This window comes from Vidua chalybeata, chromosome 4, assembly GCF_026979565.1.
Source record: "Vidua chalybeata isolate OUT-0048 chromosome 4, bVidCha1 merged haplotype, whole genome shotgun sequence".
Lineage (NCBI taxonomy): Eukaryota > Metazoa > Chordata > Aves > Passeriformes > Viduidae > Vidua > Vidua chalybeata.
In genome coordinates, this window is record NC_071533.1 from 66,307,981 (window position 1) to 66,323,389 (window position 15,409).

The 15,409-nt window shown below is 37.7% G+C and overlaps 1 protein-coding gene across 10 annotated transcripts in view; it reads left to right on the forward strand.

Moving 5' to 3' along the window:
- The window catches only part of CTBP1 (C-terminal binding protein 1), a 234,140-nt gene that overhangs the window by 186,887 nt on the left and 31,844 nt on the right, over positions 1-15,409 (forward strand). For 5 of the 10 annotated variants that reach the window (XM_053940072.1, XM_053940071.1, XM_053940079.1 and 2 more), the window contains one exon: positions 10,511-10,665. In XM_053940072.1, coding sequence (XP_053796047.1) covers positions 10,511-10,665 — 155 coding nt within the window. Of the gene's footprint in view, positions 1-5,385; positions 5,476-6,923; positions 7,141-10,510; positions 10,666-15,409 lie in introns of those variants that run through there. The other 5 variants (XM_053940075.1, XM_053940074.1, XM_053940078.1 and 2 more) reach the window with 3 other exon arrangements.

The following is a 15,409-nucleotide window of genomic DNA, read 5'->3' on the forward strand; positions in this document are numbered from 1 at the left end:
CCTTTTCAAGTTGAAAATGGTTAAACTGCAGAGACTAAAAGAAACTATAAAGCCTAGTAAAAAAATGCAAATATAGGTCATTTTTAAACACTTCTGGCTTTTCACCATCAGAAAGATCTTAAAATGTTCAAAAAACTTCCCTAACCCCCTTCACCATGTGGTATGTATGGGAAGAAATATTTTGCTTCTCTCATCAAGTCATGGAAATAACTCCCAATTTGAACTGTTTTTCTGTGCAGCTTTAACTGTGATGTTGAGACCAGAGCCTTTGTAATTGAAACTCAAATTTCTACTTAAAGAACAGCTCGGTAGAACAGCTCTCTTACATCATGTGCTTTGGTTATATTATGATTAAATGTAACATGATAACATAAACCTGGCTTTTGCCTTAAACTGCCTATTTTATTTGGCACTTTGATTGTTGTTACTGGCTGGCTCTCAGTGAGCTTGTAATTTTCTATACATCCTGTTTGCTTACCTTCAAAATGAGTATCTCTTCAGAAAAAGCTATTTATTTTAGCTGCAGAGGACCCTGGATGGGAGGTGCAGGATTTTGATTTCACTATACTCCAAATTTCCTCAGTTTTACTACTGCACTGTTCTCTAGTTTGTAATCATCATCAGCCATTTTCTTAATATTGACAGAGAACAGCAGAGGTCAGGGGCTGTGGGAGGAACCAGAAAGGGAGAGAGAAAAAAGCTTTAAGGAGCCCTTTGCAAAGGTTGCGTTTGTCAGAGTTACTTTGGTTTTCAGAAGAACATAATGAAGTGTAACTCAAGGGATTTTATTATCTTTATTACCTGTTTTAATTATGCTCATCTTAGCAGTCTGGACTATGTATATATGTGTATGTGTATATATATGTATATTTGTTTTTTTAAAATTTTTAGCTGTCTGCCTTAAAGTTTCCAGCTTTCCTCCCTTCTTTCCATCCCTAAACAAGTCACAGTATTTTTTTTGTTGTTGTTGTTTCACTGTAAGGATTGCTGACACACAACATCGTGATGTTCAGCTGAGAGGATAATGTATCACATTTGATGCTTTCCCAAAAAAAAAAAAAAAAAAAGTTAAGGAGTTACAAAGAACTTGGCCAGTGTTCAATATGTAAAACATTTCCATACTATTATTTTTAGTGTCATCTGAGTGTGTTCTACTGACCTTAAGGAAAAAAAACAAACCTTGTGAAAATAACTTGGTTATCCAAGGCCCCACACTTGCTTATCTTCAGACTTTTTGATAAGGAAAATGAGGAGTGTCCCAGGTAATATTTTAACGTTCTTGGGTCAAAGTACAGGTGTGCTGTTGGAAAAATTGCTTTTGGTGTTTGGGATCAGAATAAAGGAAGCCTTTGATGCTGGCTCCACTTGGATTATTTGGTTTCTTTCTCAGAGACAGAATCCTGTACAACATCTAAAATACGAGAAAAGAACAGAGAGCGTAGCCATTAGTACAGGCTACATTCAGAAATTTTATGTTGTAATGAATTATTGGCAGTGTCTTTAAAACATAATGTGAAATTAATACTCTGAAAGCAGTTGTAATGACAAAGCTAAAAAGTGGTGTTTTCTCCCAAAGCATGTTTCCAGCTCAGGCAGTGGTTTAAAGCAAAACAAACAAAAAACCCCAAACCTGCTGGGATAAAATAACTTACTGTAAGACTAACATTATTGGGTGAGAGGAAAAAAATTAGTTTTCTTTTTTCCTTCATAGTTCAAGTACATATGTCATAGGCTCATCAAGACTCATTCCTTGAGGGATTTACATTTTAAATTAACACTATGTGGCTGTTGCACTTCTATCAAAATTACAGCCAAGATGCTAGTTCTGATAACTTGATTTAAAATGGAAAGGCAATGGTTGCATGCTTTGTATTGAATATATGGGTAAAGGAGTGAGGATAAGGGTCACTGATGCATTTCATGTGCAGCACAACCCTCTTTTGCCAACCTGGTCTAGTCTGGTGTTTTTTTATCCTCAGTATTGTCCTAAAAATCTCCAGTACCAATTCTTCCGTGGCAAGTGTTTTAGTAAGTCTTGGCATGATGTGTATTGTTACTGGAATGGCTCAGGGAGTTAATCATTCTGCTCCTAGTGCAATTGTTGAAACAGATTGTTTTTCCAGTTTCTGCCAGCAGGAATTTTCTGCCTTTTTTTTTTTTTTTTTTTTTTTAAGTCACACCCACACACCAATAAAGTTTATGGTCTGAAATCTAAGCTCAGTTGTATTTTAAACCAGGGTTTGGGAGCTTGTTAGGGTGGGTTAACTCCCAGTTGCCATAATCAAGCAGCTCCATGGTCACTGTCCTGGGGGAAAAGGAAAGTGGAGGTATATTCTGATATATACCCAGCATATGGTGCATTGTGGGAATGTCTGTAATGCAGGCTTGGTTCATGCCTTCAGCTCTGTATTTTGGAGAAGCTGCTCATCAGTAAGTGGGAGATTGATGTCCATGGTTGTGGGCAAATGTGGTTGCTGAGACTTAAAATTCTCAAGTTCATTTGGTCTGAATTTGTAGGTCCCATCCCCAAGTTCACTGCAGTGATTCCTGTAAGTGACCAAGTAGTTTTTTGTGGCTTTTGCCACAGTGTGTGGACAGGGGCATTCCACTGTCACTGTAAAACCTGTGGGATAACTAACAGGAGCTGGCAGCCTCAGCTGGAGTTTCTCAGAAGCTGAGATTGATGTGAGTGAACTCAACTAAGACAGCTCCACTGTTGCCAATTTATTTATCCTGCCCTTTCTTTCACTTATTACTTAATAAAGCTAAAAATATTTGAAGCAGATAAATACTCACTGTGCACAGGCACTGAAATGTTGCACATCCAAGGAGAGCTCAGTCCTTTATAATGTTTTGCCTTTCTCTGGAGTTTGCTTTCATGTATCTGTTACTTGAAAGCAGCACTGCTGCAACATTGGTTTTTATGGGTGTTTTATTGCAGATACTTAGACTTTCTATGTTTGGTACTTGATATAGTTGTTACTGAATATTGTGATTTGCTTTGCTTTTTAAATGGTGGTGGAAAATTAAAACATTTTACCATAGTGAATAGTGCTGTTATTGCTTGTTTATTTTACATTAAATAGGTGTGATTCATACTGTTTTCAGTCTTTATTTTGAAAAGTATTAGTTAAGATTAGGCATATCTTTACAGCATACTCCAAATATGTAATTTGAGTAATTTTTTGACAGATGTGAAATACTTCAAGTCTTCGCACTGATGTTTGAAGTACATGTGTAGTAATATACAATGTTGCCAGATTATTTTGTTTCTCCTTAACAGAATATTATTTCTGATCAAAGGCTTTTAAGATGTGCCTTGTGGGATGTTTGGTTTTTTTGTTCCCTGACAGGCACTTAGGATTTTGTGTGCACACTGACAGATATTGGACAAATAAGAACAAAATTACTAGATTTAAAAAAAAAAAACTGGTTAGGGATCACTATTAAAAAACCCAGCTAAACCCCATGTCCTCGTGATTGTCAGAATAATATCCTGAGAATGGCAAGTTTACTTGCTGTGTGAGTATGGAACAGTAATGAGGAATCATGATTCAGGTTCTAGTAACAGCAGGGAAGTGTGGAATTTTCTAAACTGAAGTCGTTGGCTTATTTTGTTTTGATTGTACCAAAAGGGGAAAATCAAGCAAGAGAATTGTCTCAAATACTTTGTGCTGAGGCTGTTGTGTTGTCTGCTGGAGTGATTGCTTGGGTGCCCTGGCCCATTTCTCACAGGCAGTGAAATAATGAAGCGATGTGTGCAGAAATCTTACACACATGGAGGGCTGTGGACCGGGGTGGTAATTACACCGTGGTGGTGTTGGGTGCACATTTAGTGTCAGGGAATGAGCTGTGAGTGTCCTGCAGAGCTCTGGGTGCATTTCAGCCTTCACAGTTAACAGGAGGCTGCAGCTGGGTGTGACTGCTCTGCACATCAGTGGGTCAACACAGCACAGGAAACCACTTGTATTTTTCTTGGTCTCTTGCAAATTAAAAAGAAAAGAAGGAAGATGACTTGTTCTTACTGAGTTCAGGTAAATAAAAAGCATAGATACCAGCAGTATTCATCCACTGTGTGCTTCCAGTAAAGTCCCAGTGTGCTCAGTGTTAACCTCTGAGCCCTGGGGACTTCCACGGGGGCTGCACACGAGCTTTAAGTGCAGCTTATGCTCAGTTTGCTTTTGCATGTGTACTGTGGAGTCCATCTTATTACTTTGAAATCAGTTTGGAATTGTTCCTCTAAATTTTAATAAGCCTTGCAGCAAGTTCCTAAAATTTTAGGAAATATAGTTAGAAGCATTAAATGAGATGAGAAAAGAAGGAAATTAAATTTAATCTGCTGCATAATTCAGTCTTCTGAGGGTGGCTGTCACTTTTTTGTCCCTTGTTGGTATTCTTTATTTTGAAGTATTCTCCCCTGTTCCTCCCTCCAATCCTGCATCCCAAATCATAGGAAATTGCATCCTGCTCATCTTGAAGGCAGCAGCAAAAAGTGTTGGCTCAGATTCTGGTGGAATCATGAAATTTTTGTGTTACATATTCAGCATCTAAATATGCTGAATATCACAATACTGAAGGATGATAAATTCTTTTTTTTTCTTTCATCCATCTCAGTGATCCTTGTACTGAGTTGTATTGTAAACTTCTAATTGACTGCTCTTAGAGTTTTGCTCTACCTTGAATCTCAATATCTTGAACTTGAGTTCGTGGTGCACAAAACGAGTCTGCCAAAACAGTCCACAGTGTAAAAATGCATGATAGATCAGGAACCTTAAAATATGTCTTTAAAGGATGGGGTTTCTAGGAATTTCAATAGTGCATATTGGCAAATCTAATTCATAACAGCTTCTGTGTTTGTGTTATGAGGAGGATATTTTTTCTTTGTTTTGACAATTCATTCTTTCCTTGAATTAATATTAGCATTTATTTTTGAAAATAATGCAAATTTTTGTGAGAGTTTATGGTAAATAAGTGACAGCTTTCACTGAATTTACACCTAGGTAAGAATATAAAATAAAGGTAAATGCCAAAGAGGTTAGTCTCATGTTCCATGTACAAGACTATAAATTAGTTGAATGTCCAACCTGTCATTTTCAGGTCTTGTTTTTGTAAATATTGATGAGATTTTTCAGTAGTTTGCATTTTGTTAAAAAAGTAAATCACTTTGATGTTTTACAGTGTATAAAGGAAGTTTTTTAGCACAAATTATTTGAAAAGGATATTGTCAAGGGATTTTTCTTCCTTATTTAATCTTTGCACTTGCAGCAATCCCCAGTGACAGGAAAACTCTTGTCAGGCTGCTCTCCTCCATTACATGTTCCTGTTGGTTTGTGATTATAGGGTTATTGATAAGTGTTGTGCTTTTTGGCATTGATGTATTTTTCAGAAAAAAGAATTGAAGCATTTGTTTTGAAAAAAGAAAAACACATTTAAAGAATTACATGGACTTTGCAAACAGATTTAAGGAAATGAAAGGTAGGTCAAATTTTCGGCCTACAAATCTGACAGTGTCCTTTACTTTTAACATGTGTGCCTTAAATGAGACACTCTTCAGCCTAATGATGTTAAGTTAATCAGCAGTAGAAAAATGTGAAAATTAGGTTGTTATTAATCTTGATCGCTTTGCATTTTAGCACATTTTCTAATGTCAGTAAACCATGGCAGCCTACTTTGAGATCTCTGCTATTTGGGCACAGTGATTGCTTCAATTACTGTCAGTTTGTACCATAAAAGGTTGTTTTATGAAAAGTTTGAAACCCATTTTAACAGCCTGGATTATGTCAGGGAGAGCTTTCTTACGCTGCAGTCCTGAGTATGCCTAATGACATTGGCTTCTTCCCCCTTGGAGGGTAGCACAAACAATGCCCCTTTGTTTGAGGAGCAGGAGATGCAGGTTGGATTTGGGAGGGAAGAGGACACTACGCTGCTTAGGTAGCTTCTTCCCAGTTTAAAAAAATACATCTTGTGTTAAGGGTGGTCTGATCACTTTTAAGTCCCCAAGCTATCGAAGGTGTAGAGGTAAAATAATTCATGTTCCTTCCACTCCTGTTTTGGTTGCAAAGCTGGATGATGAGCTCATTTATCCCCTTGTTCGTGGGACCCACAGTCAGCTGTGCATATGGCTGGCCTCCTCTCAGGTTCTGCTGCTGAAAACTGGTTTTTCAATTCCCAAGTTTATTTCCATAAGAGCTGGACTAGAATAAGGTTTTGATAGGTTTTTTTTCCAGGAGAGCTAGTCCAGACTGCAGCTGTGCAAAGGCACTGTGCTGTGAGCCACATGGTGAATAGCTGCTGCCTAAGGACAGCTGCTCTGTCTGTCTCTGCACCTTATACCTGGGATTAATTTAGAAAAATCCCAGCACAGTAGCTGTTACTGGGATAAGAGCTTCCCTAGCAGATTATTTCCACATGGGGGCAGGACAGAAAGCCCTGACTAACAGCTGGATTAGAACTGTTGGGAAAGTGTTAGGTTTTTTCTTTAATACATTTAGATAACCTTAAGGGCCTGACTTACACCCAGCAAAACCATCAAGTTCAGAGTTAAGGCTTCTCACTCCATCTCTGGTACCCACTGGAGTGCTTGGCCCTCCAGCAGGGGGATTTTGGAGATCACACACTGTCCCTGGACCCCTGCTCACCCAGGCAAAGCCTTGGCCCTGTGAGTGGTGCCCACTGTTCCAGGTAGGTGTATTTACAATACACCTGCTGTCCTGAGCAAGGTGCCTGTGTGTCTTAACACTCCACTGATTTCCCTGGAATGTTAATGGCCAGTGGCAGCACAGAAGGTGTGGTGGAAAGCCAGCAGCCATAGGGGGAAGGGTACAGGTGCAGTGAGAAGCTTTAATTTTGAGTTTCCTGCCTTCTGTGAGCACGAGTCAGACCCTTAACGTTGTTTTAATGTATTGTTTGTGTTTAATTTTTAGTAAAAATTTGAACACCATCCAGGCTACAGAGGTTGCAGTGGATAAGAAGTATAAAAGCTTTGGTTCAAGATTACAGGAGGCTGCAAGAAAAATTAAAGACATGGAAATGAGGATGGAATGACAGGCTGCTATTTTGCCTCAGAATACTGAAGATTGTAAAGCATTGAGAAATCGAATTCATGATCCTGGAAATCAAGCTCAGATTAAGAAATGTCAGGTTGGTAGGGGTTCCTGAAAGTCTTGAGTTAGGATAAACTAAGATTGTTTTCCCATAACAAAGGTTATAGTATGTGGGGGTGGATGGTATAATTTTTGTTATTTGTGTAATGTGTAGTGCTATACCATAGTACTTTTAAATAAGCCAGCTAAGTGAAATTATTTTTTAAAATCAGTTTCACGTTTGTCATGTTGAATGTCACTTCTGACCACTTTGCAGTTACTTCTCTCTGGCACAGAGTTGCATTATTCACTGTAAATGCAGGCATGGAAAACACTGCTCTTAAATCCACATTGCTTTCTGCTGCCTCTGCGAGGGTCTCCTGCAAAGCCAAAGGCACAGAGCAGTGTGACATTGCTAGATAAAAACCGGGCAGAACGTATCTAAGTGCTGGAAGAGGAAGCTTTTTGTTCAAAAGGTTCTGATTCATAATGAAGCCACATCTTCCCGAATGTGATTTAATTAGGGACTGCCACTGGGATGAAGTTCCTGTAAGTTAACCTAAGTGGGGAGTTACTGCCTGCCATTCAGTGGCAGGATATTTAGGCAGAAAGATTGTGCAACAGGAAGTCTGTGCTGAAGTTCAGAAAGGATTTTGGCAAGCAAAGGTTTGTAGGATTTTTGTGGTCAAGGTCACTGGATGTATTTGAGTTCTGGGGGTTCTCAACAGAGCCGTAAAATCTCTCAGGGAGGGTTTATCCTTCTGTTGTTTTTTGACTTCTGTTCCTATGCTTTGGGGCTTGCTCTGGCACTCCCCTTAGCACCAACGTTACACAAGTAACTTGGTTGAAATCTTGGATATACTGGTGTGAGGGGAAAACCAGACCACACCTTTATGTATTTTAGAGAAATCATTGTCTGAAAGGGCTCTGTTTAGTGCTGTAACATTTCATGATTTTTTGAGATAGCTAAGTCAGAAAAGTGTTTCTTCGAAGTGAGAGTTTTTAATCTCATCTACTTTTTTCAGTTTGAACTACATGCTCTGACAGAGGTGCTTTAGTTGTAACTCTGAGGGAATCACCTGTGCCATATTTTTCCTCATTTATCTGCAACAACTTCAGTATCAAAGTTCATAGTTTGGTGGTTTTTTTTGTTGTTGTTGTTTTTTTTTAATTTTATTTTAGCTAGCATTCAGACTTGTTATTGAAGTTCTGGCTTTGCTGTACTGACAAGACCATGACATTTCAGTTGTTGAGTGAGCACAGTCACTCTAAACAAAATGAAGAGGTCTTGTGATGTCATTTTTGCATTTGTTTCTAGACATAATTGCATTTTATTAATGGTGTTATATATACTGTTTTTTTTTAAAAATGTGAGCAAGTCTATAACATGCTTTATCCTAAGATGCTTTTATGTAAATTTAATGTGAAGTTTTATAATTAAATCCCCATTAAAGGATAGAATTGTGCTATCAGTAACTTAAGTATTTTTATGTTGTATAATCTAGTGGTTTTGTCCTGTACATTACTGATATGTGGTTTATTTACTAAAAATGTCTGTATGAGGGTTATATGGCCATTTTTGGTTCAAACAAGTGTCATTAATAAGCTATCAAGATGCACAGTTTTCAAAAACAACATATTAATGTCTCCCATTTAGTTTTGGTGGCTGAATATTACTGAAATAATGTGTACCAGAAGCATTTCTAAGCTTGTCTATCACAGTACAGGTTAGGAGTGGGTGTTTTTGCAACAGTGTCATTTCCATGATAAACTTTGCTGGTGGGTGTTTTTTCCCATCTGAAAAATTGAGAGAGTACTGCAGAGTCAGTCAGTCCATGGTATCAGATGTGAGGAGATGCTGGAAGTAGAACAGAAAAAACCCAAATGTAGTGACTGTTTTTCTCATGTCTTCAGCTATAAAAACTGTTTGCATAGGTAAAGAATTTAAATGCCAGATTGTAGTGGTAGTGGGCTGTCCTGAGTTGGTTTGGAGTGGCCATGGAATTGTTGGGTTCAGGCTAGGCTGTTGAGAGGAGCTGTGAGGGCAGCAGTCTCTGGAGCTGTCCTTCAGCCCCAGACCTCAGGCAGGTCCCAGGGGAAGTCTATGCTGTATTTGTTGAGTTGTGAAAGCCTCTCTTCCCAGCAGCTGGTTTTCTTCACCAGATACCTTGTACAGCTGGGATTCTACTGATTTTCCATCCACTTAAAATGCAGATACCAGTGTTTAAGGACTTGCTTTCTGACACAGGCTGGGACTTAAGATGCAGGGATTGCTTGTAGAAGTTAACTGGGGCACCTCAGTCATTTGCATTGCTGTTGGACCAACTTGGATTATCAAGCAAATAAGCAATATTTTAAAATTCATACTGCAACAAAAATGTGTGTTGAAATTTGTATACAAGAACGATCCAGCTTGATTCACTTTGCAGTGCTTAAAACTTCTTATTTTAAAAGAGAAAAAAATATACTTTACTCTTCATTTTGCTTTCATTATCTCTTCAGGAAGTCCTTTTTCCCACCCATGCTTAACTACTTTTTGTAAATGCAATGGTTTAATATTATTCCCTTGAGTACTTCTGTGTATTTATAGCAGCTGTATTGTTAAAGAGATGCTCTCTAAACATCTTACGGATTATTTTTAATTTCCAGACTCTGTAAAGAGGATGTAAATTAAGTCTTCAGTTTGGACTGATTTTCCTTCTCCCAGATACTTGATGTGAATTTCTTTGTCACTCCACAGTGTTCAGAGTGTGACATTGATTTAGGGAGGGACATTTTTTCCCTGTTTTGTAAGAGTTTTCAGTGGTGGATTAAGTATGATGTGTTTGACTAAGCTATATAGAACTGTTTGGTAAAACTTTATAAGTCTAAGCAGACCTACATAGATCAGCAATTTGCCTGTAAACTTGGACACTGGATCCTCAGTAAATGGAAAATTTTGCTGTTGTAGGCTTTTTTAAGTTAAATTTTAGTCTCAGCAGAATCATCATTATATATGTAAATTGAATACTCAAATCTTCACTGAGTTGCTTATTATATTCCATAAGCTCCACTCTTGCAAGCCTGGGCAAGATATTTCTCACTCTTTTCTAGTACTCACAAAGGTCTGGAATCCAGTCAAAACCTAAAGGTTGAATAAGATTGCACAGACACTTATTAGTGCAGTGAGGATTTGTCTTTAAAAATCAAGAATACTATTCCCTCAGTGGTTTTATCCATCTTTCAAAGTTCAGCCTTCTGAACCTCCATGGAATGTCTTTGTAAGGTCTTCTGTGCCCGGTTCACAGCTGAATGTAAACTTGTTCCTGTTTTATTAGCTTCAGTCCTTGAAATCTTTTTCTGCCATCAGAATAGACAAGAGTAGCTATAACCCATTTTTAATCCTATTTGCATGGCCTGAATAACAAGATTTCTCTGTTTCTTTGCAGGCATTCGACCTCCGATCATGAATGGGCCCATGCACCCGCGCCCCTTGGTAGCGTTGCTGGATGGCAGGGACTGTACAGTAGAAATGCCTATTCTGAAGGATGTAGCCACAGTGGCATTTTGTGATGCTCAGTCTACACAAGAAATTCATGAAAAGGTAATGTTTAAGTGGGACAACTGAGGTGTTCTAGGAAATGCAAGTATTTTAGTGATTTGGAGCAGTGTTGTGTCAGCTGTGATGTGTTATTACAGTGTCTGTGGTGAGCTGTGCTTTAGTGTGTCCTTGGCTAGATGTTGTCCCTCTGCTTCCCTACTGAATTAGATTCATGGAGAGAGTTACTTCTGGGCAAAACACTACTACATGATGTCTTGAAATGCTCCTTGGAAGCATTTCTGTTGCTCAGCCTTTGCCTGGAACTTCAGATCTCAAGTATTGGATTGTCTGTGTGGATAACTTCCTGATTTCTTTGTTTAGCCAAGGAATTGTGAAGGTTGGATTAGGCAGCCTTTTGCACTGAGAAATGTCACTGGAAAAGAGTTTCAAAACAAATGCTAACCTAAAATTTGCATGGAAAATGTGGTCAATGTCAACCTAACTTGAGAATACATGCAAGGAATTGAAAATTTCTCAGTCTTCATTCGTAGTGGATCTGCAGAGATAATGTTTGTTGAGATTTTTAATAAAATAAAACTTAATTTATAAGGCTCAAAGAAAATATATGGGTTTTTTTTAATTTAGAGGAAACCCAAGCTTTTTTCCTCAATTCTTTTTTATTTTATTATATATCAAGAATTTAAATGTAATAGAATGCCTTTTTTCTGTGTACTTCTTTTTAATCATGTTGAGAAGTTGCTTTTGTTTTACTGTTTTCCTGTCTCACACCACTGTTAGGAGTTAATACATGGATTCCATTTACAAGGACTAAATGACACATGAAGAATTAGTAATATAAATGCTGTTCTACTTCTGTCAGTAGATAAGAGCAGTCTGCTCTTCAGGTGAACACTATACTATAGCATTGGCTACTCCACCACCTGTATAGTTTTATGATTTACTTACTAAAATCAATATAATTTCCTTTTGGTGCATCAATACTGGGGAATTCCCATGTGCCATGAATGCCTTGCAAAAAAAAAAAACAGTGGATCTTTTCTGTTAGCAGTGGCGTATAATAAATGAACTTTTCAGATCTTGAGATTGAATGTGTCTCTCAAATTGCAGGTTTGGAAAAGTATTTGAATAACTGATGAGTGGCATAGGTAATCTCTTGCTGATCTTCACAACACTGCTGTATGGAGGGGATTATACTAAAGCTTGCACCTTTTGCTTTTTATTATACAAAAATAATTAATTCTCAATGATCTCAGTAATACATCAGGAAAATATATTTTCACTACCTTTCAGTACAGTGCCATAATACAGATCTTCACTTGGCTAAAGGATGAGACAGTCCTAAAACATTTGGGTATGCAAGGTAATAAATTTCTACAACAAAAGTCACAAACTAGAATTCATTATCATACTGTTGTATTCCTTTAACATAGGCTTGAGAGATCAGTTTTATGAAGTGTTAATCACTGTTCACTTCTGTGTGAAAAGTGTTCACTGTTCATCTACAGTGGAAAATGACTACTTTTGATCTATCTTTAGAGGAATATTTGTATTTTAGGACTATTTGCATAATACATTATTTGGGAATTGTGCTTTGCTAAATACAAAATTGTTTTCACAAAAGGTTTTAAAATTAAGAATTGCATATTTAAAGCAGGATCAAAAATCTTCACATATATCTGAATGCACATATGTGGCCATACTAAGTGATGTTGCCCTGTTAGTTGAAATACAGATTTTGATAATAGACAGCAAGATGAGCTACAGATACATTTAATGTGAAGTTGCAGGGAGCAAGCCAGAGGCTGGGAAGTTCAGGATGGGGTTAAAAGGGTGATTGACATTATTTGATACTCTTAGGTGGGTGACTCTAATGGGCAAGGGGAAAAGACGTGAGCCAAGAAGCAGATGGGGAGGATGAGCAGAAGGATGTCTAGGAACCCATATTAACTCAGCTTGCATAGTTGTGGAGCCTTGATCACAGGGGTGTGAGGAGTCAAGAGTTTGAGAAATTAGCATTTTGGAGCCTGCAGAAGGAATTTCTGCTGGGCATGAGAGTTTCAGGGACAAGACCATGCTTTAAAATACTGTGTTTCCAGTTTTTCAAGGAAATATTATCATAGCTTGTGAGACATCAAAGTACAAGCTAGATAGTTTTTCACAGAGGAGCAAGCAGGCTGAGAGATTTTAACACAAAAAGAAAGGTGGAAAAGAAGCGAGGATTTCAATGCCATTCATGTGCAGGGTCAAAAGCAGGATTTTTGCGATACCTTTCTGTGTGTGCTTGCTGGAGAAAGTTTTCTTCAACTGGGTAACTGAGTTGCAGTTCTGTAGCAATATCTTCTGCCAAGAGTTCATTTGTCAATCACTTCTTATGGCTGAGGATATTAAATTGTTGAAAATAAGTAACAAATTGTAAAGTTGTAAATAAGTAATAATCTGTAGTAGAACTGTGCTTCAGGTCAAAGCATGTGTTCCCTTTTCCACTCCTTTGGAAAGCAACTAGGATGGTGAAGGTATATTTCCCTCTTTCTGAAAAGTCAGGCTGCCAGTGCTTAAATGAATACTGACATTTACTGAGAGTGACCCAATGTTTTGAAATAACTTTGTAGTTAGGGTCATTTATTACGCGTCTTCAGAAATTTACTCGTGTAAGGTTTGACTGGTTTTTGGTTTGTCTCCTTGTTTCCCATTCTCCCTAGAAAAAACATTTTCTTTTTGAGCCAGTCTGCAAGGCTGCAATAGATGTTTTTATCCCTTAACCCCTAAGTTCTGTTTTATTGTAGATGTTGCATGTAGCTGTGTGAAGTTGAACATTACGTTTGTCAAACTCTTATCATGGCATAACTGGGAGTTCGGTTCATTGCATCCTGTCAGAAAACTTCTGTCATTTAGGGTAAAAATATTTTAAGATTTCAGTGTTCAAATTTATTACTGGAGATTGTATTACTGTCTATAAAAGTTACTCACTGTGGTTTAATTGGCTTTTATTTTACAATTAATGATGTGTAAATAAGTTTCCTCAGTAACTATCTAAGACTGCTTCCAAGTGTACTCAGTGTTTTGATTTGTTCTGCCAAAAATACAGTTGTTTATCCAAAAAAATTATTTAAAAACACTTAGCTTGCTTCCATCCTCATTCCAGGTCAAGCTTCTTTTTTCACTATCTCATGCTCCGTTGTCTGTTTGCCTCTTTTTCCCAATCCCTCTTCGTTTCAGTGCCATTCACAGTTTGCTGCTTTTCCTGGCTCCTTGGCAGCCTACCCAGCACTCTGATTCCTGCAATATTGCTGCTCTTTTCCACTTCTGTACCTTTAAAGGCATAACAGACTCAAGCACACCCTTGAGGTCTTTGTGTTGCCCAAGAATTTTTTGAGTTCATGTTTTCTGCTTTTTGAGCTTACTGACCTTTGCTGTGTGTTCTGTAACATGGAAGTGCTGTGTAGATCGAGAGGGATAAATGTAAACAATTTGGAAGAGCTGGTAATAGGCATCTCAACCAAGGAGATGGAAATTACTGATTCTTGCAAACCCAGATGAAAAGATAGGAAGCACAACTGATTAGGAATGATCTTTAAAACAAAATGTACAGGCTGGAAAGAAGTCAAGAGTTTATTTGAGGCTGAGTACATTTTTCATTCTTTTTTTTCTGTAATTATGTACTTTCCTACATCTTGTTGCAAATCAGGTGGAAGAAAAATGTGTGTGATTGACTGGATTTACAGCTTCAAGCTTTTACCCAGTTGGCCAGAACATTGATGAAAGCATTGAGTAGTCCTTGGATGGAGGTGGGAGCAGAGTCTGATGGGTAAACCTGTGCCCCAGCCTCAGCATAGATTGGGGTAGCATGTGTCAGATCCTTTGACTCCTGTTTTCTGAGCCCAACATGAAATAATTTTCTAAAGGATACTACATTTCCATATTTGTAGTTTTAGGTTAAAAAAAAATTTAAACCTGAACTTCCTGTTCAAGAGAACCTGAAATTTTTCAGTCACACTTTTACATAGGAATTAAATGTAGAAACAATTTTAGTGATGGCAGTTTTATCAAAGACCATTTCAAAGAGGAGCTCAAAAGCAACAAATTTTTTGAAACTGATACAAACAAATTCAGGATGATGCTGTTGTTCAGCTCTTTGATTTGTCCCTGTTACAGCAACGGTTAAGTGAGATAATTTTCCAAGCTTCCAATTCTTTGTTTAGTAGTAGAGCTTGTGTTTACACCATCAGTGGTGTTTATATTCATAATGCAGTTTAAGCATTTTAGCTTTCTGTCAGATTTAAATTCTCAAAGAACACAGATTGAAAGGAAGCAGCTTTGTTCTAAACAATAACCTCTGTTTGGGAGTAAGTTGTCACCTCGGAGCTGATCCAAAACCTTGTAAATGTCCTGAAACTGAATGAGCTTTGGACCAGACTCCTTATGAAAGGAGTCTTCTTCTCCTTATGGGAAGAAACTGGGTTGAGTTGTCACCAGTGACTTACATAACTCCATAATACCCTTTGGTATAGATGTTCAGTCCATTCTATAAAATTTCTGATAGACTTGACCTGAATTCAGCCTTATGAATAGACAAAATTCGACCCTATTAACAGACATACTAACTGTTAAAGATTTTTCATTGAAACCTTTTATTCAGTAAAAATGTTTTCAGAGTCTATATTATCAAACTGACTTCTGTCATTAAAGCTGCATGTCATGGTCAGTAAATCCTGGCTTGGAAAGACTGGCTTCAATATAATATTTAAAGGGAAGTTGTGTGTAGACTATACAGGTTATTTATGCAGTT